The 22254-nt window shown below is 40.2% G+C and overlaps 1 protein-coding gene across 7 annotated transcripts; it reads left to right on the forward strand.

Annotated features, from left to right (window-relative positions):
• The first annotated feature begins 1018 nt into the window (after nt 1–1018).
• Nucleotides 1019–22178, forward strand: LOC110491760 (transforming growth factor beta-1-induced transcript 1 protein). Of its 7 annotated transcripts, none has more exons than XM_021565466.3 (13): nt 1086–1395; nt 3876–3926; nt 4315–4472; nt 4907–4971; nt 12738–12877; nt 13089–13188; nt 16965–17049; nt 17650–17742; nt 18339–18521; nt 18868–19041; nt 19325–19406; nt 20672–20820; nt 21003–22178. In XM_021565466.3, the coding sequence occupies exons 1-13, from the start codon at nt 1383–1385 to the stop codon at nt 21267–21269; spliced, it is 1560 nt and encodes a 519-aa protein (XP_021421141.1). In that variant the 5' UTR covers nt 1086–1382; the 3' UTR covers nt 21270–22178. The 7 variants fall into 7 exon arrangements, 6 of the variants coding, with proteins under 6 accessions (XP_090058549.1, XP_021421142.1, XP_090058550.1 ...); XR_016487201.1 differs by having other exon boundaries at nt 1101–1395; nt 19325–19926; nt 20032–20820; XM_021565467.3 differs by lacking the exon at nt 3876–3926 and having other exon boundaries at nt 1045–1395.
• Nucleotides 22179–22254: the final 76 nt, after the last annotated feature.

The following is a 22254-nucleotide window of genomic DNA, read 5'->3' on the forward strand; positions in this document are numbered from 1 at the left end:
TAGCATTGGACTGGTCTTTGGGGTGGCCTGCCATACATCAGGTCATGTGACATCAGTTTCCGCCCCAAATGAAAAAACATAGACTGTAACTGTGAGCTTAAATAAACATTTGTTTATTTTCTATTCAATTGTCAGTATTTCAATGTTTATATAACTTACTAGTGGCATACCTAATACATGACTAACATTTAGTTGAGGAATGTCATTGTAAACCATAGTCAGTCATGCTCATTGCTTAGTCAATTCAGAATTGAAATATTGCTTTTTCAATGTTTTTGGTCACATCCACTATTGAGGAGAGGAGTGAAATTCTCAGTTCTGTAGCAACAATTCCCGTACTTATTCCTTGTGAATGAAGCTTGACATCTCTAACCAGGTGTGTTTCTAGATTAGATTAAATGTGTGTAACTGTCACAATTTTTTATCCTGGCAGACACGATGTGAAGGACACCAATTGAAATAGATAGTGCAAATGCTCAACAACACCACTTCACAGCTACATCATTACCGTTAGTTTGGCGCTTGCCAAAAATCTAAAATGTTCTATCCCAAATATGGACTAGGAATGTAAAAAGTGACCTCATTTGTCGGGGAAATGGGGGGGTTGTAACAAGTGGTGTATATAAAACCTGGATTGCTAATACTATGTATTTGCCAATGAGAGGTTTTGAAGGCACCGGTCGGCCATATTGGCACTCCCCAGAAGAAGGAATTCTCCATTATTTAAATAAAATGGACAAAATAACATGTATTTAAGTAAAACATAATAATAATTGTAGTGGGGACAATAACATAACTTTTTTTTAAAGTATACTTTAAGGAAATTGTTTTTATATTTGTTAATTTTTTATTTATATGTTTAGCTCAGAGAATATACTTTGAAAGTATGCATTAAGGTGTCTATAATGTAATAAACTCGTCAAAAATAAATGTTCACTTTAATTCATGCATTTCTATTGCTTCCAAAATATGTTTTACGGCGTTAAGGGGAGTGCCAAGATGGAGGCGTGGTGGCTTCAAAGCATCGCCCTTGGTTTGTCATCTAGTGTGTATATATAACGCATTGGTTGTAACCGCAGTAATTTAACTACGCCTTCTCCAGTCTGTGGTACCAGTAGGCATAATACAGGAAGAGAGTCGTGGAGGAAAAGAAACGGGACGCCCTTTTTTTTTATACTTGCATAGTTAGTAGATAACGGAATCCAAAAAGTTTTTCGGGGCCAACGCAGACAATAGCCCTGTTACAGAGATAATATATCCAGCCATTCCATGGACGTTTGACGAACAAGGTTCAATAGAATAAACCATCCACTACAAGCTGATGCTGATTATATTAATATTTTCTCACATCAAGAGGAAAAAAGCTAATTTCAGAATTTACCATGGATGATTTGGGTATGTATTGACAATTGCCCCTCTTTGAAACATTGTAGCTACGTGCTCCGCTATCTAATGGAATTGAAGAACGATGGTTGGAGTACTGAGGCAATGAAAAAAGTAACATTTTTGTTTTCTTGAAAGAGATCCATCTTTGCTGGAATTTGGAGCAAAGGTAAATGCACATTGAAAGGGAATAGTTTAGAAAACAATGTTTTCTTATAATCTATGATAATAGATAGGAACATGATTAGGCATAAGATATTACCTATAAATAGTACGAGGTTTGAAAGGGCATCTGGGGTCCTATTCCTATTAATCAAGCAACATTTTACTTATAAGCAGGTCATTTTAGACTTGAAAGTAACAGCCCTTATCCTCAAGTCTTTGTTATTGTGCCTATAGAGTCAGCTTTTGAATTGATCAGTATATCGACTACATTAGATTTAGGCCTAGCTAGTAGCTACTGTATGGGTGGTCTCTTATAATCCATGTTTACGAGAGATTGTTATCTAGTGAAAATCCGCTGGTCTCAATTGAATAACCTTTTTAACCATAGAACAACTCAAATATTATCTTCCAACTCAAATCTTGCTTTCTCTACATTGTGCTCCTCTTTTTCAAGGGAGGAAAGAAGATCAGGAAAAGCTTAATTTTGTGACATTTTTCTTTGACAACTCCAGCAATGTAAAACAGCATGCTCTCTTTAACTCTATGCCAAGAAAACAAGGAGTATACTACTGTAACTGTATCCTATGTCAACATGCAGTGCTTCTAGCTCTAACCACAAATTCAATCCAAATTAGATCTTGGACGTCCTCTGTAGGCCCTCTCTGTCTATAATGCTATCGATGAGTCAGAGATGGACTTTAACATAATAAAGATCTCAATGTATTTCATTCAGCCATCAGGGGAAAAGAGTGTGACTATCATTAGTGTTAGTGAACTACTGGGTGGATTTAATAGTTAGAAGAGCCCCTTTCAAATTACTATTGATACAGAGGTTGAGGAATACATATATCCCTCTTTTCTTAAAAATGGTGGCAACTTTCAGAATGGAAAGCAATGTCCCAGCCCTCTTCAACTAGCACTGAAATAGCCTAGGGCCGCGATGGCTCACCAAGACTCATGAAGTTCAGTGAAAATAGGAGGGTTGTGTGCTGTACCAGGCCAGAGAACAAAGCATTTGCTCTTGTGGCCTACTCGCTCGAAGAGTAGTGTGTGCAACATATTTCAAAACGGAGGGATTTTATGCTTAGCAAGCATGAGGAAGAATGTCTCCATCTGGTTCAGCACATCTGGATAGGATTGCACTTCAAGGTTCAGTTGTTGCCGGGTGACTGGCGACTTTTTCTCAAATAGGGGGACAGTGTTTATGTCAGTGTGTTTATGCTGTAGTGTTGTGTGTTATGTTGTAAGTTGATGTCTTTGGTTGGTGTGACTTGTGGGGGTTTTCAGCGAGACCACTTGTTAAGAGAGGCTATGGCCAAGTCAAACAGTCGGCAGGCAGAGCTCTAAATATGGTCATATTTCACATTGAGAGAATTTCAACTCCTTATATGAGCAGTCCAGTCTGTAAGTGTGTGTGTGTATAAGAGAGGGAGAGAGTGAGAAAGAAAGAATGTGTGTGTGTGTGTGTGTGTGTGTGTGTGTGTGTGTGTGTGTGTGTGTGTGTGAGCGAACAACATTCTCTCCACATGTTTGTACCAATGTGAATCATCAGTGGGAGAAATGACCACAGACTGTGATGATAAAAGGCAGTCTCACCATCCCCAGTCATATGTAGGTTTAATATGTCTAACTCTTACCAAGAAATTATGAATGTGACGTACATATAAATACCAAATTAGCTCTAAAATAAATACACTGACCTCAACTAAATATTCCATTTTGAAAATGTAAAGCAGTCATTTTCCCGATATATCCTTATTTTGCTCTGAAGTTGCTTCAAAGTTGCTCAAAAGTTGTATGAAGTGATGCTCTGTGCATCTTCCACAAATATTATTATCAAAATAGATTTTCCTGGAAATATGGTTTGATAATTCATGTATTGTTTCAGATTCTGCATGGTTTGCAAAAGTAAACCATGTAAATTAGGAGAAAAGCTTGTCTAATAATCCAATAAGACACATTGTCCTGGTTTTGGCCATAAAAGGGATACATCCATGATGTCAATCATGTGTTGTAAAATACAGTATGCCATGGAGGAATACTAAAATGGCTTGTACTTCTCGTAAAAATGAGGTTTGAGTTCGATATCAGTTGACAAACACCCTTCCTCCACTGCTTCCTTATCACTTTGGCATGTCCAGAAAGGTCTACAGAAATGTTATATTTTTCATGTGACTTTAGCTTGTTTGCTCATTTGATGTCCCTTGCTTTGATTGGTCAATGTGTGATTCTCGCTCTAATTGGCCCGCCTCTCTGTGTCCTCTCTGCTGCCTGCGTCTGATTTGCATCTCTCTGATTGGTCACTGAGTCCGTCTGTCTACCCTCAGGAGTTCCTGACTCACCTAACTACCCTCTCAGTCCTCGTATTGTTGTGTTTGGTACGTAACTGTCTGTATGTATGTATGTTTGTTTGTGTGTTTCACCCTCTTTCTGTAGTATCTCAGTGTGTCAAAATACTTTGCTTCTATGTCCTCACCTCCTCCATGTGTCCCTTTGTTATTTTGTCTTTTTTGCCTCCTATTTTCCTTCTATAATTTCCACTCCCATTCCCATTTCTCCAATTTCTTGTATTTAACCAGCATTAACCATCAACATAGGTATCAGCCAATACCTGTGTACTAACCACCCTCCGAGGCAAAATGAATGACTGCACAGTATGAATGACAGCATCTTGAATTCCTCTACAAAGACTCCCATTGAAATAGAATCTCAAAAAATCTATAGATTATATTTCTATGCACACTCCCATCCTCTCTGACTCTGTAGACGCCCTCCTCGCTGACCTAGAGAGCACCAGCTCTCCCCTGGCCAGGTGCCCAGTCCTGCTTACCTCTGATCCCCCGGCGACATCTGACCCCGCGCCTGCCAGCCCTCAGGAAAACGCCCAGACCAGGCCACCGCCTCCAGCTTACACACCCCAGCAGGTAAGAGGTTTGAGATAGGAAACATTTTTTAAGTTTTGAGGTAGACTTAACAACTTGGATCAGATTACCTTTGCCCCAAATCTTAACCATTAGGAGGGGTGGAAATATACCTGAGCCTGAATGAGTGGTGAGGGCCAACTTCTGCCTACTCCAGGTGAGGTAAAAGAGAGAAGTCAACATAGAACAGGCTGTTGGAAGTGTCTCATACTGTAGATAATTATAAAATGCTAAAAGAGGATAGGTAGTAAGGAGGGATCAGACTCTGCTTAGAAACTCATCTTGTCAAAGTTAAATGTTTTTATAGAATAGTTATGAAGTACCGTAACTCGTATTGTGTTGATGGGTGAGCGTTGAGTTCAGAGCAAAAGTGAAGATTGACTTTCTGGTTGAAAAACAAGTGAATTATGTTTATAATGTGCAAACATTTCTTTTAGACGGTGTCTGCTGCAATGAAGTCCAATGGTTCTCAGAACCCAAACCCAGACAAACAACTGTACAGGTACTATTTTCCTTTATTATTAGTTACTTTACTAAGTAAAACAGAGTGGTCAAAGCTGCAGCGATTAAGCTGGTTCCACCAGGCTATTATTTTACAGCCCTATATGAAATAATGTTTATGGCCCTGGCTTTTTTTTGTGAATTCTACATTCTTATGCATTGGGGGGGGGGGATATGGTCGGGGTTCTAAATTATTTTGTAGAAGGACTAAGGAGCTCAGTTCTGGACAAAAAGGACATTCTACTCCAAAATGAATGAAAATAAGTATGCTGACACCATCTAAAATAGAATTTCCTCCTCCAGAAATTAGCCCAATAACACATTGGTGAAATGATTTGCTAAAATGATTTCAACATATTGGGCCATGTACAATATGCCTATGCATGGTCCATATTATCAGGTATGCTATTAGCAATAAACATGATCACCTTTAGCCCAACTGATGCAGCAAAGTGCAAATAAATAGGCTGACGCATTGGGTTGCCTATCTGCCTATCTGCTAAAATCCTGGGTTTAAAATGGTGCAGTTCGCGCATATTTAGGAGTTGAGGAATAAATAAAGTAGGAATGGAAAGCTGGGATTCCCCTCTTTTCAACAAAAGTCATTACAACTAATGTTTTCGCGATTGCAAGAATTGTTGTGCATTGTCCTGCTTGTCAGAATGCATGTTTCCCTCCCTATGGCACTTATTACATGAATGCGCCACGAGAGGAATATTTATCTAGCATAGAACACAACAACAAGCCTACTAGGTAAATATATAAACTATTTTACTGTGTGGTTGTTAGATTTTTCTATTATAATTTCTTGTTTTGTTTGCAGAGGAAAAATACATGTGGAATGTTCTAGCATATTCAAAATGCGCCTCAGCAGAAATATTTGTTCATGTTCCATATTTTTTGTTGTTGCGTGGTGTCAATGATTTTGCCGTGGTGCCCCTTGAGTGCAGCCCTCTGCTCCCCCCCGAGCATCCCATAGATCTTTCATTGTCAACAATCTACACAAAATACTGTAATGTCAAAGTGGAAGAAATATTCTAACATTTGTAAAAAAATACATATAAAAAAAAATATGACAAATAAAACACGAATATAGCTTGATTAGATAAGTATTCAACCTCGTGAGTCAATACACATTAGAATCACCTTTGGCAGCGATTACAGCTGTGAGTCTTTCTGGGTAAGTCTCTAAGAGCTTTCCACACCTAGATTTTGCAACATTTGCCCATTATTCTTTTCAAAATTCTGTTGCTGATCATTTCCAGGTCTTGCCATAGATTTTCAAGTAGTTTTTGTTTATTTTTTGTTTATTTAACCCATATACTTAAACAAAGTATTGACTCAGGGGTGTGAATACTTATGTAAATGAGTTGTTTCTGTATTTAATTTTCAATATTTTGCAAACATTTATCAAAAACATGTTTTCACTTTTGTCATTATGGGGTATGGCAGGGTTCCCCAGGGTCCCCCCCCCCCCCAAAAAAAAAGTAATAATATATATATATATATATATATATATATATATATACAGTACCAGTCAAAAGTTTTGGACACACCTACTCATTCCAGGGTTTTTCTTTATTTTTTACTATTTTGTGAAGACATCAAAACTAAGAAATAACACATACAGAATCATGTAGTAACCCAAAAAAAGTTTTAAAACAAATCAAAATAGATTTTATATTTAAAATTCTTCAAAGTATCTACAGTTTGCCTTAATGACAGCTTTGCACTCTTGGCATTGTTTCAACCAGCTTCATGAGGTAGTCACCTGGAATGCATTTCAATTAACAGGTGTGCCAATCAGTTGTGTTGTGACAAGGAAGGGTTGGTATACAGAGATAACATGGACTTGGTCTTTTACCAAATAGTGCTATGTCAAGAACAGCTCAAATAAGCAAAGAGAAACCCATCGTTACTTTAAGACATGAAGGTCAGTTAATCCGGAAAAATTCAATAACTTTGAAAGTTTCTTCAAGTGCAGTCGCAAAAGACATCAAGCGCTATGATGAAACTGGCTCTCATGAGGACCACCACAGGAAAGGAAGACCCAGAGGTACCTCTGCTGCAGAGGAAAGGTTAGAGTTACCAGCCTCAGAAATTGTAGCCCAAATAAATGCTTCACAGAGTTCAAGTAACAGACACATCTCAACATCAACTGTTCAGACAAGGCTGCATGAATCAGGCCTTCGAGGAAACCACTACTAAAGGACCCCAATGAGAAGAAGAGACTTGCTTAGGCCAAGAAACACAAGCAATGGACATTAGACCGGTGGAAATCTGTCTTTTGGTCTGAAGAGTCCAAATTTTAGATTTTTGGTTCCAACCGCCTTGTCTTTGTGAGACGCAGAGTAGGTGAACGGATGAGCTCCGCATGTATGGTTCCCACCGGGAAGCATGGAGAAGGAGGAGTTGATGGTGTGGGGATGGTTTGCTGGTGAGACTGTCAGTGATTTATTTAGAATTCAAGGCACACTTAACCAGTTTGGCTACCACAGCATTCTGCAGCGATACGCCACCCCATTTGGTTTGCGCTTAGTGGGACTATCATTTGTTTTTCAACAGGACAATGACCCAACACACCTCCAGGCTGGGTAAGGGCTATTTGATCAAGACTGAGAGTGATGGAGTGCTGCAACAGATGACCTGGCCTCCACAATCACCGACCTCAACCCAATTGAGATGGTTTGGGATGAGTTGGACAGCAGAGTGAAGGAAAAGCAGCCCACAAGTGCTCAGCATATGTGGGAACTCCTTCGAGACTGTTGGAAAGCATTCCAGGTGAAGCTTGTTGGGAGAATGCCAAGAGTATTTAAAGCTGTTATCAAGGCAAAGGGTGGCTACTTTGAAGAATATATTGTGATTTGTTTAACACTTTTTTGGTTATTACATGATTCCATATGTGTTGTTTCATAGTTTTGATGTCTTCACTATTATTCTACAATAAATAAAGAAAAAGCCTTGAATGAGTAGGCTTGTCCAAACCTTTGACTGGTACTGTATATATTTTTGTATTTTTGTAAAATTTCGTTGTTGCGCATAAAAGAGAGAAAACACCAGGAAATCAGGTCCAAGTGATTTTAATTTAAGAGAACTGTTACCAAGTATTCCCACGCATAATATAGAGACACGTGATCATATTCAAATGTAAGTAAGGTTTGAAATGATTGTTTTAGTCAAACATTATATCTGTTTGGGCTTCTTGTGGTCAATTTGCAGTCTACAAATGATTTCTAATTATGTTCCAGCCCCTGACCATCCACTCAAGAAAAAATCTTCTGGCGGTTGAATCTAGTTGATGATCTCTGGGGTATTGTGTGTTGATGGGTGAGAAAAAATATAAACTCAAGATTCAACACTTTCAAATATTTTACTGAGTTACAATTCATATACGCAAATCATTAAATAAATTAGGCCCTAATCTATGGATTCCACATGACTGGGCACTGGTGTAGCCATGGGTGAGCCAGGCCCAGCCAATCAGAATGAGTTTTTCCCCACAAAAGGGCTTAATTACAGACAGAAATACTCCCTCAGTCAATCCCACAGGTGAAGAAGCCGAATGTGGAGGTCCTGGGCTGGCGTGGTTACACATGGTCTGCGGTTGTGAGGCCGGTTGGGCGTACAGCCAAATTCTATAAAACAACGTTAGAGCCAGCTTATGGTTGAGAAATTAACATTAAATTCTCTGGCAACAGCTCTGGTAGACATTCCAGGAGTGAGCATGACAATTGCACTCTCCCTCAAAACTCAAAACAATTGCACTGTGGCATTGTGTTTTGTTACAAAAAGTGGTCTTTTATTGTCCCCAGCATAAAGTGGCCTTTTATTGTCTTTTATTGTCCCCAGCATAAGGTGCACCTGTGTAATGATCATGCTGTTTCTTGATATGCCACACCTGTCAGTTGGATGGATTATCTTGGCAAAGGAGAAAAGCTCACTAACAGGGATATAAAACATTTGTGCACAAGATTTGAGAGAAATAAGCTTTTTGTTCATTTCTAGTTATTTGTATTTCAGCTCATGAAACATGGGACCAACACTTCACATGTTTTGTTTATATTTTTGTTCAGTGTTCTTTCTGAAGGCACTTTAGGTGTACTGTAATCAAATGAAACAAAGGAAATAATTGAAAGAAACAAGGTTTAAAATAAATAATGTTTTATTAGCAGGCACTAGTTTGGTTCAAGCCTGTCATGAGCATTTGGGCATAGGTTCTCATCGACATCACAGTAAATGTCCTCAATGTTCATGCATCTTGAGAAAAATCTTTTGGCATGGAGAATCCAAGCCTGACACAGTAGGTCGGGATTGATGTCATGCATGCCTCATCCATGGCCTGAAGGAGGTTGGCACACTCATGGGGACCTTCTACCTGTATTGTATTTTACAGTATTGTATTGTACTTATGCATTGTAGTGGTCCTGTGTGGCTCAGTTAGTAGGAGAATGGCACTAGCAACACCAGAGTTGTGGTTTCGATTGCCACTGGGGTCACATAAAAATGTGTGGATTCACTGTTGTCACTGGATAAAAGCGCCTGTTACGTAAATGGCATATATTATTCTATTTGAGTACTGCGTTGCCCAACGCAATTTTAGTACATCAGTGTGGAACCCCCCCCAGTAAAAAGATGCTTGTAACTTCATTTTGGAATCATGTTTACTGTAATGGGGTTGCCTTTGTGACATACATCTCTAATCTTGTCAATATCAGATTTTTTTATAACTTAATGTGAAATAAAGTCATAATAGTCATCATCATAATAGTACATTACCCTGTTTAAACCGTAACTTGTGTTTACTGTAACTTACTGTCAGCCGTTACCTGTAAGTTACTGTAAAAGCGTTGCAGTTTGTTACTGTAAATTCCAAAGAAACTTGGTTTAACAGTATATTACTGTAAAAAAAAGGTGCTTTCTTGACAGTAATGTACAAGAGCTCCACCTTGTTCTTAACTGGTCGAAGGGCCTCCAGACGTAGCTCCACCTCATTGTTTGTTGGTGGAAGGGCCTCTAGCTGGTGGTCCACCTCGTTCTTCGCTGGTGGAAGGGCCTCCAGGCAGAGCTCCACCTCATTCTTCGCTGGTGCAAGGGCCTCCAGCCGGAGCTCCACCTCGCTGTTGGTCGGTGGAAGCGTGACCAGATGGACACATTCTTTATTTGCAGGGGGTATTGAGTTGAGTGTGGTGATTGCTTCACTGTCAGTCCAAAATTGCCAAACTGTGTGGTTACATGTAACAAAGCATCATTTTACTATCATCATTGGGCTATTGCCGCTTTCTTCAAATGTTGCTTTTGGTAAGCTTTGGCCTTTTGGTATATAGTCTGCCCTGTCTGACGCGGTAGGATACATAACCTACGATTGGCAACAGTTGGATAGAAGCATGCAATGAAGCGACCACCACACAATCCTCAACTCAATAGCCCTTGCAAATAAAACATGTCCCTTCAGTTTTTTAGTCTCTGGATATTCTGCTAATATTCTCAAATCTGGATCATTTGGGATCCTGCCAACCCAATCTCTCTTGAAAATGTATTTGCTTCGATAGGCCTTGCATGAACCCATGTTATTCACAAATTATAATAATCCATTGAGGTTCACATGGGTATGATATCAGATTAGATAGACATTGCATGGTTTCCCCCCAACTTGATTGAATTATTTTGATTTATGGTCTTTTGTTGATGTGAAAAACCAGCCAAAGACTGGCTTCCGAATATTGGTTTAGCGGTGTCCCAATGTAAATGCTACAAGGTGGAGTTTACACTTTATACATGATAGGGTTATTTTTCAGTAGTTTTACCCTAAGAGGGTTTGCAAACAGGGTCCGGATTATTCGGGTGCCAAGAATGTGCATTCCTGTAACAAACCAGCAGGGCATCAGGTACATTTGTAGATACACTATATTTATGAATGTTTATAAAATATTTAAATCATATTGTTGAAAATACACTACTGTTCAGAAGTTTGGGGTAACTAAGACATTTCCTTGTTTTTGAAAAAAAAAGCAAATTTCTGGTCCATTAAAATAACATCGAATTGATCAGAAATAGAGTGTAGAGATTGTTAATGTTGTAAATGACTATTGTAGCTGGAAACAGCAGATTCTTTATGGAATATCTACATAAGTGTACAGAGGCCCATTATCAGCAACCATCACTCTTGTGTTCCAATGGAATGTTGTGTTAGCTAATCCAAGTTTCTCATTTTAAAAGGCTAATTGATCATTAGAAAACCATTTTGCAATTATGTTAGCATAGCTAAAACCTTGTTCTGATTAAACTAAGCAATAAAACTGGCCTTCTTTAGACTAGTTGAGAATCTGGAGCATCAGCGTTTGTGGGTTCGATTACAGGCTTAAAATGTCCAGAAACAAATAACTTTCTTCTGAAACTCGTCAGTCTATTCTTGTTCTGAGAAATGAAGGCTATTCCATGCGAGAAATTGCCAAGAAACTGAAGATCTCGTACACCGCTGTGTACTACTCCCTTCACAGAACAGCGCAAACTGGCTCTAACCAGAATAGAAAGAGGAGTGGGGGGCCCCGGTGCACAACTGAGCAAGAGGACAAGTACATTAGAGTGTCTAGTTTGAGAGACAGATGCCTCACAAGTCCTCAACTGACAGCTTCATTAAATAGTACCTATAAAACACCAGTCTCAATGTCAACAGTGAAGAGGTGACTCTGGGATTCTGGCCTTCTAGGCAAAGTTGCAAAAAAAAAGCCATATCTCAGACTGGCCAATAAAAATAAAAGATTAAGATGGGCAAAAGAACACAGACACTGGACAGAGGAAGATTAGAAAAAGGTGTAATGGACAGACAAATCTAAGTTTGAGGTGTTCGGATCACAAAGAAGAACATTTGTGAGACGCAGAAGAAATGAAAAGATGCTGGAGGAGTGCTTCTACACCTGCATTGCTTGCTGTTTGGGGTTTTAGGCTGGGTTTCTGTACAGCACTTTGAGATATCAGCTGATGTAAGAAGGGCTATATAAATGAATTTGATTTGATCTGTCAAGCATGGTGGAGGCAATGTGATGGTCTGGGGGTGCATTGGGGGTGGGAAAGTGGGAGATTTGTACAGGGTAAAAGTGATCTTGGAAGGCTATCACTCCATTTTGCAACGCCATGCCATACTCTGTATGCCAATTTCCTCCTATAACAGGACAATGACCCAAAGCACAGCTCCAAACACAGCTCCAAACTATGCAAGAACTATTTAGGGAAGAAGCAGTCAGCTGGTATTCTGTCTATAATGGAGTGGCCAGCACAGTCACCGGATCTCAACCCTATTGAGCTGTTGTGGGAGCAGCTTGACCGTATGGTACGTAAGAAGTGCCCATCAAGCCAATCCAATTTGTGGGAGGTACTTCAGGAAGCATGGGGTGAATCTCTTCAGATTACCTCAACGAATTGACAACTAGAATGCCAAAGGTCTGCAAGGCTGTAATTGCTGCAAATGGAGGATTCTTTGACAAAAGCAAAGTTTGAAGGACACAATTATTAGAAATCATTATTTACAACTTTGTCAACGTCTTGACTATATTTCTTATTCATTTCGCAACTCATTTCATGTAAGTTTTGATGCAAAACAAGGACATTTCTCAGTGACCCCAAACTTTTGAATGGTAGTGTATGAATGTTGGTTCAGTCCCCCCACCCCCCCATTAATTTGTTTGAGTTATACCATTCTTTCCCCATCTCCCACTCTCTCCTTTTCACTCTCTCTTTCTCTCACCCTCTCTCACCCTATCTCCCCTCCAGCACAGTGAATAAGCCTCGCTCCCCCCGCACGGCCGACCCTCCCCCTCCGGCCTTCTCCTCCTCCTCTGTGTTAGGAGGGGGTCTCAGCGAACTGGACCACCTTCTGCAGGAGCTCAACGCCACCCAGTTCAACATCACAGGTCAGTCAGAATAGGCTTGCCCTCATAAGTCTCCACTGGACAGTGTTTGCTAAATGTTTGATGATGTAAACAAGGTCATATTCATACCGTGTGTGTGTGTGTGTGTGTGTGTGTGTGTGTGTGTGTGTGTGTGTGTGTGTGTTGTTTTCGAGCAGCATTTTCTCAACATGTGGTATTCATGCTTTGTGTGTTCGTCTTTGTCTGTTGGTAGATGAGATTCTGGCCCAGTTTCCCACCACTAAAAAGGATGAGAGGGACAAGATAAAAGAGTTCCAGGGGTCCAAGGACAAGGTCACAACACCCTACCCCAGGTACCCATATACACCCTCCATATACCCTAAAGCAGGGATCGTCAACTAGATTCAGCCACGGGTCAATTTTTTTCTTGATCAGATGGTCGGGGGGCCGGAACATAATTTGTAGACTGCAAATTGACCGCAAGATTCTCAAACAGATATAATATTTGACTAAAACGATAATTTCGGACCTTGCTGACATTTGTATATGATCATGTCTCTCTATTATGCATTCAATACTTGGGAATAGATTTTCATAATTAAAATTACTGGTAGCTAATTTTCTGGTGTTTTTAGAGTATTTTATGAGATAAAAATATATATACAGTACCAGTCAAAAGTTTGGACACACCTACTCATTCTAGGGTATTTCTTTATTTTTATTATTTTCTACAATGTAGAATAATAGTGAAGACATCAAAACTATGAAATAACACACATGGAATAATGTAGTAACCAAAAAGTGTTAAACAAATCTAAATATATTTTATATTTAAGATTCTTCAAAGTAGCCACCCTTTGTTTTGATGACAGCTTTGCACACTCTCGGCATTCTCTCAACCAGCTTCATGAGGTAGTCACCTGGAATGCATTTCAATTAACGCGTGTGCCTTGTTAAAAGTTAATTTGTGGAATTTCTTTCCTTATTAATGCATTTGAGCCGATCAGTTGTGTTGTGACAAGGTAGGGGTGGTATACAGAAGATAACCCTATTTTGTTAAATACCAAGTCCATATTATGGCAAGAACAGTTCAAATAAGAAAAGAGAAATGTTAGTCCATTATTACTTTAAGACATGAAGGTTGGTTTCTTCAAGTGCAGTCCCAAAAACCATCAGGTGCTTTGATGAAACTGGCTCTCAACATCAACTGTTCAGAGGAGACTGAATCAGACCTTCATGGTCGAATTGCTGCAAAGAAACCACTACTAAAGGACACCAATAAGAAAAAGAGACTTGCTTGGGCCAAGAAACACGAGCAATGGACATTAGACCGGTGGAAATCTGTCCTTTGGTCTGATTTTCAATTTTTGAAATCTGTCCAAATGTTCAATTTTTGGTATTTATGAGATGCACAGTAGGTGAACGGATGATCTCCACATGTGTGGTTCCCACTGTGAAGCACGGAGGGGCAGGTATGATGGTGTGGGGGTGCTTTGTTGGTGACAATGTCTGTGATTTATTTAGAATTCAAGGCACACTTAACCAGCATGACTACTACAGTATTTTGCAGCGATACACCATTCCATCTGGTTTGTGCTTAGTGGGAATATAATTTGTTTTTCAACGGGACAGTGACCTAACATACCCCCAGGCTGTGTAGGGGCTATTTGACCAAGAAAGAGTGATGGAGTGCTACATCAGATGAAATGGACTCCACAATCACCTAACCTCAACCAATTGAGATGGTTTGGAATAAATTGGACCTCAAAGTGAAGGAAAAGCAGCCAACAAGTGCTCAGCATATGTGGGAGCACCTTCAAGACTGTTGGAAAAGCATTCTTCATGATGCTTGTTGAGAGAATGCTGTCATCAAGGCAAAGGGTGGCTACTTTGAAGCCTAAATTTGCCTAAAATATATTTTGATTTGGTTACTACGTGATTCCATATGTGTTATTTCATAGTTTTGATGTCTTCACTATTATCCAACAATGTAGAAAATAGTAAAAATAAAGAAATACCCTTGAATAAGTAGGTTTGTCCAAACTTTTGACTGGTACTGTATACAGTGCCCTGCATAAGTATTCATCCCCCTTGGTGTTTTTTCTATTTTGTTGCATTACAACCTGTAATTTAAATTGATTTTTATTTGGATTTCATGTAATGGACATACACAAAATAGGTGAAATGAAAATAGTCCAAGTCAAATGAAAAAAAAAACTTTCAGAGTGCAAGGAGGGCATTAATCAGAGGCAAGGAGGGCATTAATCAGAGAGGCAACAAAGAGACCAAAGATAACCCTGAAGGAGCTTGAAAGCTCCACAGCAGAGATTGGAGTATCTGTCCATAGGACCCCTTTAAGCCATACACTCCACAGAGCTGGGCTTTACGGAAGAGTAGCCAGGAAAAAGCCATTGCATAAAGAAAAAAATTATCAAACACGTTTGGTGTTCGCCAAAAGGCAAGTGGGAGCCTCCACAAACATATGAAAGAAGGTACTCTGGTTAGATTAGACAAAAATGTAGCCTTTTGGCCATTAAGGAAAACGCTATGTCTGGCGCAAACCCAACACCTCTCATCACCCCGAGAACGTCATCCACAGTGAAGCGTGGTTTGTGGCAGCATCATGCTGTGGGGATGTTTTTCATCGGCAGGGACTGGGAAACTGGTCAGAATTGAAGGAGTGATGGATGGTGTTAAGTACAGAGAAATTCTTGAGGGAAACCTGTTTCAGTCTTCCAGAGATTTGAGACTGGGACAGAGGTTCACCTTCCAGCAGGACAATGACCCTAAGCATACTGTTAAAGCAACACTTGAGTGGTTTAAGAGGAAACATTTAAATGTTTTGGAATGACCTAGCCAAAGCCCAGACCTAAATCCAATTGAAAATCTGTGGTATGACTTAAAGATTGCTGTACACCATCGGAACCCATCCAACTGGAACAGTTTTGCCTTGAAAAATGGGCAAAATCCCAGTGGCTAGATGTGCCAAGTTTATAGAGATGTACCACAAGAGACTTGCAGTTGTAATTGCTGCAAAAGGTGGCTCTACAAAGTATTGACTTTGGGGGGGTGAGTAGTTATGCACGCTCAAGTTTTCTGTTTTTTTTTGTCTTATTTTTTGTTTGTTTCACAAGAAAAAATATTTTGCACCTTCAAAGTGTTGTGTTGTGTAAATCCAATGATACAAACCCCCAAAAAATTAATTCCAGGTTGTAAGGCAACAAAATAGGAAAAATGCCACTGTATTTATACAAAAGTGTTCATAAAACTTGGGGGACCAAGTAAAATCTCCCTTGGGCCGCCAGTTGGTGAACCCTGCCCCAAAGGCGTAAATACTGGCTTGCGTCCCAAATGGCACACTATTCCCTTTATAGTACATTGCTTTTGCCCAGGGACTCTAGGGCTCTTGTAAAAAGTAGTGCACTATATAGGGAACAGCGTGCCATTTGGAATGCATTCTATTTTGTTCCAGGATACTGTCTTTTTAGTGCTCCTACTATAGTTGAAGTGTGTATAGTGCTATGTGTTCAGTTAAACGACCGATCAGCAGTTGAAGCAATAACAAAGTTTTGGTAAAAAGCTGAAGGATGGGCCTGGAGAAATGTAATCACTTTCAAATTCTTAGACCGAGCTATGGATGCAATCACTGACCATCCAAGATATAAAAATTGTAGTTTTAAGCATGTTTTGAAGCTCTATAGTATTTGTTTACATTTACAATGTTTTCAAACATTGGAGTAACACAAGCTTATATTTTGGGTACTTATGGGGTACAACAGTTGAAATAAGCTCATGAGCCATTTATAAATTAGGTTCTCTTCAAGAATCAATTTGTATATATAATTAATGTATAAGTCCAAGTATGGATGTAGCAACTGCAGATTGCCCCTTTAACTCCTTCCAAAGTTGCAAATGTTTTGCTATGAAAAATGTATGTTTATTATTTTCTTAAGTCAAGGTAGTCTCTCCCTGTTTCAGGCCATTTTCTTCCGTTTGACTAATGAACACGATCCTGTACTCTAGTTGTGTTCATCCGTTATAATTTTTTTATGTCTGTAATGTTGTCTCTCCAACTGGAAAAGCTTAACCTGTGTTTTGAATGATAAAATAAATGTATTAATTCATTCAGTTCGGTGAAGCCGTCAGCCACCTCAGCTACACTTGAGCTGGACAAACTCATGGCCTCTCTGTCTGACTTCAGAGTCCAGAGCACAGTAAGAGCCCCACTACCAACCTGTATACTTCACATTAAACACTACAGCCTGTATGCTACTGCACAGTTTAGTTCACTACGGGCAACATTTTTGTGACGCAAAAGAGAACAGATTTGTGCAAAAATACTAAACCTCATTACAATCTGGCAGTGTAATTGAACTTTAAACTTTCCTTCAACAACGTGTGTGATCAGGTGACATCTCTTTATGCATTGGGGGGAAAGGGAGGTACCTAGTCAGTTCTACAACTGAATGCTTTCAACTGAAATGTGTCTTCTGCATTTAACCCAACCCCTCTGAATCAGAGAGGTGCAGGGGGCTGCCTTAATTGACAGCCACATCTTCGGCGCCCGGGGGACAGTGGGTTAACTGCCTTGCTCAGGGGCAGAACGACAGATTTTTACCTTGTTAGCTCAGGGATTCGATCCAGCAACCTTTCGGTTTTTCATAGATCTATGCTCTTTTGCACCACGAAAATATTGCAGATCATCTTATAATACTGTGTATACAGTACAATGTTCTTGATGCATTGCATTTATATATAGTCCTCTTTCTCTCTCTGCTTGTCTATCGTTATCCACTCATGCTCTACGCATTAAGAACGCTACAGAGTTCAAAACTGCGGAGCCGCAGAGCCATGCGGTCTATTGTGACGTACGTCGCCCGCGACTTGATAACAGCCAGTTAAATGAGGTTCGTAAATGGGCCGCGCGGACTGTCGCGTCTCTGCGGCTGTGCACTCTGAATTGAGCTTTACTCTCTGTTTACAAGTATATGCTTGTCTGTCTCTGTCCTTCCCTGTCTGCTTGCCAGTGTCAACGGTTGTGTTCCAGGTCGTCTCTATTGCAGTCGATGAGTCGGAATGACTCATCGACTCATGACTCATGATATCATATCATATTAATTTAGTTCCCTGAGATGTTACTGGTCTCAGGGCAGTATTCACAAAGCTTCCCAGAGTAGGAGTGTTGATCTAGGATCAGGTCCCCCCTCTTATTCATTTCTATTTAAAAGGCAAAACTGATCAGAGATCAGTGCTCATACTCTGAGATGCTATATGGGTTCAGATCTCACAATGCCTGATGACTTCACCGGGTATTGTGAGATCTAATAATCAGTGCAGTGCGACTGCAACATAGACAATTCGGAACGCCCGTTCAGTTCAACTAATTCAAAAGCATGACAAGAATCACCATGCACTCTCTGGTCCTAATGCATCCTAATCACATTGACATTTGTGTCACAGGTGATCACTGGTATGTTATCTAACTCTCCTTCTCTCTTATTAGCCAGCTCCAGCTGTCACACCAGTGATCACAGTACCACAGCATCCGGTCCCGCCCCCACAAGCCTCTTCCGGCGGCTCATTGGACAGCATGCTGGGGCTCCTCCAATCGGATTTAACCAGGCAGGGAGTCCCCACATCCTCCAAGGGTAGCTGCTCGGCCTGTCAGAAACCGGTTGTAGGACAGGTGATCGATCGCGCAACACTGTCCCATTGTGGAGATTCTTCCTGTACCTTGTAGAACATAACAATTTTTGCTAAGAAAGTTCTTAACTTTGTTCTGTTTCACATGATAATGCATCACATTTGTGCTTGATCTATGGGCAAGCCAGTACCGTTTTCACACTTGTGCCATCCCAAACCCCATTGTGCTGGCTCGAATGTTTTCTTTTAACACTGTCCTGTGCAGCATGGTTCCAGTAACTATGGTGGATACGTAACCAGGCCAGCTCAGTACAGTTTGGCTTGGCTCGATTCGGTTCAGTAGTGCGAATAGCCATTAAATAACTGACCATTCACCTTTGACCCTCCAGGTGGTGACTGCTCTGGGGCGGGTATGGCACCCGGAACACTTTGTGTGCTCGGAGTGTGAGACAGAACTGGGCAGCCGGAACTTCTTCGAAAAGGATGGTCAGCCGTACTGCGAGTCGGACTACTTTACCCTCTACTCTCCCCACTGCGCACACTGCAACAAGCCCATACTCAATGTAAAACCTCCACCTGACACTGTGTGTGTGCAGGAGTGTGTGTGTGCGTGCATGTGTGTGTGTATACTGTCTACTTCACCACAAATGTCTATGTACTTACATAAAATGGTGTCAAAATTAATACATTGTGTTTACCTACTGTATATAACTAATTTCCACCATTACACTCCTTTACACTGTTTCATTAACATGTCCAGTGATATTAGCCTTAGTTATACAGCCCTTACAAAGTGTGTATGTCACCTGAAGCCATAAAAAACTGTTTTCTGTGTTGCCTGTGTAGAAAATGGTCACCGCCCTGGACAAAAATTGGCACCCAGAGTGTTTCTGTTGCGTCAAGTGCAGCCGGGCATTCGGAGAGGAAGGTAATAAACCCACGCTTCCTGCCAAGGGCCACACTGGGATGTAGACAATAATGAACTGTAGGTTGTTTTGTTCCATGGTCCTCAGCAATACAACACCAGAAAACACACTTACTTTGTTGTTCCACAAATAGAGTGCCTTTTGCAGCCCTTTGATATTTGAAAAAAAAAATATTAAATGAAGTGTCTTTTAATAATATAAATATATTTTCCTATTTTTCTTGACTTAAGGAAGATTTTAACCCACTTAACCCCTACATTTCCCCAAGTATTCACCATCTTCTTTGGTTCTCATCTTCTTTTTTGCCCTAGTTCTTTTGTCGCTTTGACAAAGTAATTTTTAAAGATTATTATTTATTTATTTATTTTTAAGTGATTCATTTACATTTGTCCCTCATTTTAAGGTCCATCCTGTTTTGTGAACTGAACTCTCGTTTTAATATAGGGAAACCATTCCTTTAAAAAAAAAATATTCAAAAGAAACATTGAACAGGTAAGAGTCAAATCATAGTGTAAAAAGCAGGTGAGCTGGTTCTACTCGTATAGTGTAAAAAGCAGGTGAGCTGGTTCTACTCGTATAGTGTAAAAAGCAGGTGAGCTGGTTCTACTCGTATAGTGTAAAAAGCAGGTGAGCTGGTTCTACTCGTTTTGGACATTTGCTGGTGTTTTGTGGTAGAAAGCGTTGAGCATAACATGTCAACCCTATTACCCATAGATAGACGGGATAGAAATGTTTGAACAACTTTGGTATTTTTGTTAAGCTAGCTTTCTATCACTACAATGGAAATGAGAAAGCATGTGCATGCTCCCATACGGAAAACTATCGCTCAAGTCCACCAAAATGGAATATAACATTACGGATAAAGTTCGGAATGACACAATTTCATGTGTACAACATCTAAATACCTGCATCACTATACTGAGAGCGTTGCCATTTCTAAAATGATGTATTTGGGTGATTTTAGAGCATTTGTTCGTGTTTTTTATGAAGTTTACCATTTTTATAACAAAATGTTAAAATTACGTGAAATAAAAAAAAAAAATACACAAATTACACTACGCAAAGGCCCTCTTCATGGAATGACCCTACTACTGAGGCTTACACACGCATTACTTCATTACTTCCAATTTGGCATGTATTTTGGCATATATTTCAATGAGTGTATGTAAATGTAAATGTAAATGAATGTAAATGTACTACCATGTATATGTTTCTTGATTTGTTTTACATAATACTTAACCGCCTGTGTCTCCCTTCCTCTCTGTAGGTTTCCATGACCGCGAGGGTCAGCAGTACTGCCAGCAGTGCTTCTTGTCCCTCTTCGCCTCCCGTTGCCAAGGATGCACCCAGCCAATCCTGGAGAACTACATCTCTGCCCTCAACTCCCTGTGGCACCCGCAGTGCTTTGTGTGCAGGGTAAGTGTGTGTGTGTGTCGGGGTGGGGTCTGTGTCTTTATGTCTATAAGGACAAAGATTGTCCAAACATGGACACTTGTTACGAATGTGAATCGAACACCACACAAACCACGCACCACACATTTTTTGTATCACATGTTCATCTCCAACTCAACTCCCTTTGCCTTTTGTCGTGTCTGCAGGAGTGCTACTGCCCCTTCGTCAACGGCAGCTTCTTCGAGCACGAGGGCCAGCCGCTGTGCGAGGCCCACTACCACCAGTCGCGCGGCAGCATGTGCCAGGCGTGCCAACAGCCCATCCTGGGCCGCTGCGTCACCGCCATGGGTGCCAAATTCCACCCGCACCACCTGGTGTGCCACTTCTGCCTCAAGCCCCTCAGCAAGGGTTGTTTCAAAGAGCAGGAGAACAAGCCCTACTGCCATCCCTGCTTCATCAAACTCTTCGGCTGAGCACCGAGAAGGACGCTGCCCATCCTATGTTTTCTTCTTCCATAACTCCCATACCAGGTGTATGTCGTGTTCATTAGGGCACATAACAATTTAAAATGTTTTGCAACAGAAAACGTAAATGAGTATTTCTTATTGGACAAGTCCAGGTCCGTCCCTGTTTCAATGCGTTTGGTGCCTAATGAATTCGACCCAGCTCTTTTCTAGTTGCGAAGTTGAACAAATATCTGTCAGCCATTTTGTTTTGTCGCAGAGAATGAGAGAGAGATCAGAGCTGGACTCTTTCTGGGTTATAAGACAACATTGGCGACTAGAAAGAGAAAGGGATAGAGAGAAAAGTCTAAGACAATCCAAATCTCTATTAGACTGGTACCATGCAGGCAAAACTGGTTGAAATGATGTCATAATGAACATTTCAACTAGTTTTGTCCGCAGGGTACACAGAGGCCAACAAAAATATTTGGGTGAGAAGGGAGCATAGATCTCCAAGACACATAGATGACCAATGCAGAAGCCATAGCTAAACTTTTGAGGAAGTTTTCCAAAGAGAAAATAATAGAAAGTTGTTATCACATGGTGTATGTAAATCCATGACTTATCAAATGGAATATTGACCACTGAATTATTTGAAATTGACATTTTTGATGGTATCGAATGGAACCTTTTTATGAACATTTTGATGAAGGATCTTTAATAAAAACCCATTTAATATATTTGCTTTACATTGCAAAGTATAATTATCACTGCTATTGCATTTCTATACTGATATATTGTCTATTTTAAATTTGAGGCTACCATGTATCGCAATTGTAGTGCCAAAGATTTTACAATGTTTTTTTCCACCATTGTGCTATGCAATTATGTATAAAGAATACCAAAGAGTAAAATAAACACAATTTTGTTCTGCCCTGACTTTGGTGTTGAGGGAATTTATTATGTTTCAAGAAATAAACAGCCATTCTAATTTGCACGTAGAAACAAGCAATGG

Source organism: Oncorhynchus mykiss, chromosome 16 (assembly GCF_057628025.1).
Source record: "Oncorhynchus mykiss isolate SJ-2025 chromosome 16, ASM5762802v1, whole genome shotgun sequence".
NCBI classification, from domain to species: domain Eukaryota; kingdom Metazoa; phylum Chordata; class Actinopteri; order Salmoniformes; family Salmonidae; genus Oncorhynchus; species Oncorhynchus mykiss.

Bases quoted from the DNA above. Each gene is read 5' to 3' on its own strand.
- LOC110491760 (XM_021565466.3), top strand. The intron at 12,878-13,088 runs GTCAGTCAGAAT...GTCTGTTGGTAG, and splicing joins CACCCAGTTCAACATCACAG to ATGAGATTCTGGCCCAGTTT. The intron at 18,522-18,867 runs GTGATCGATCGC...TTGACCCTCCAG, and splicing joins AGAAACCGGTTGTAGGACAG to GTGGTGACTGCTCTGGGGCG.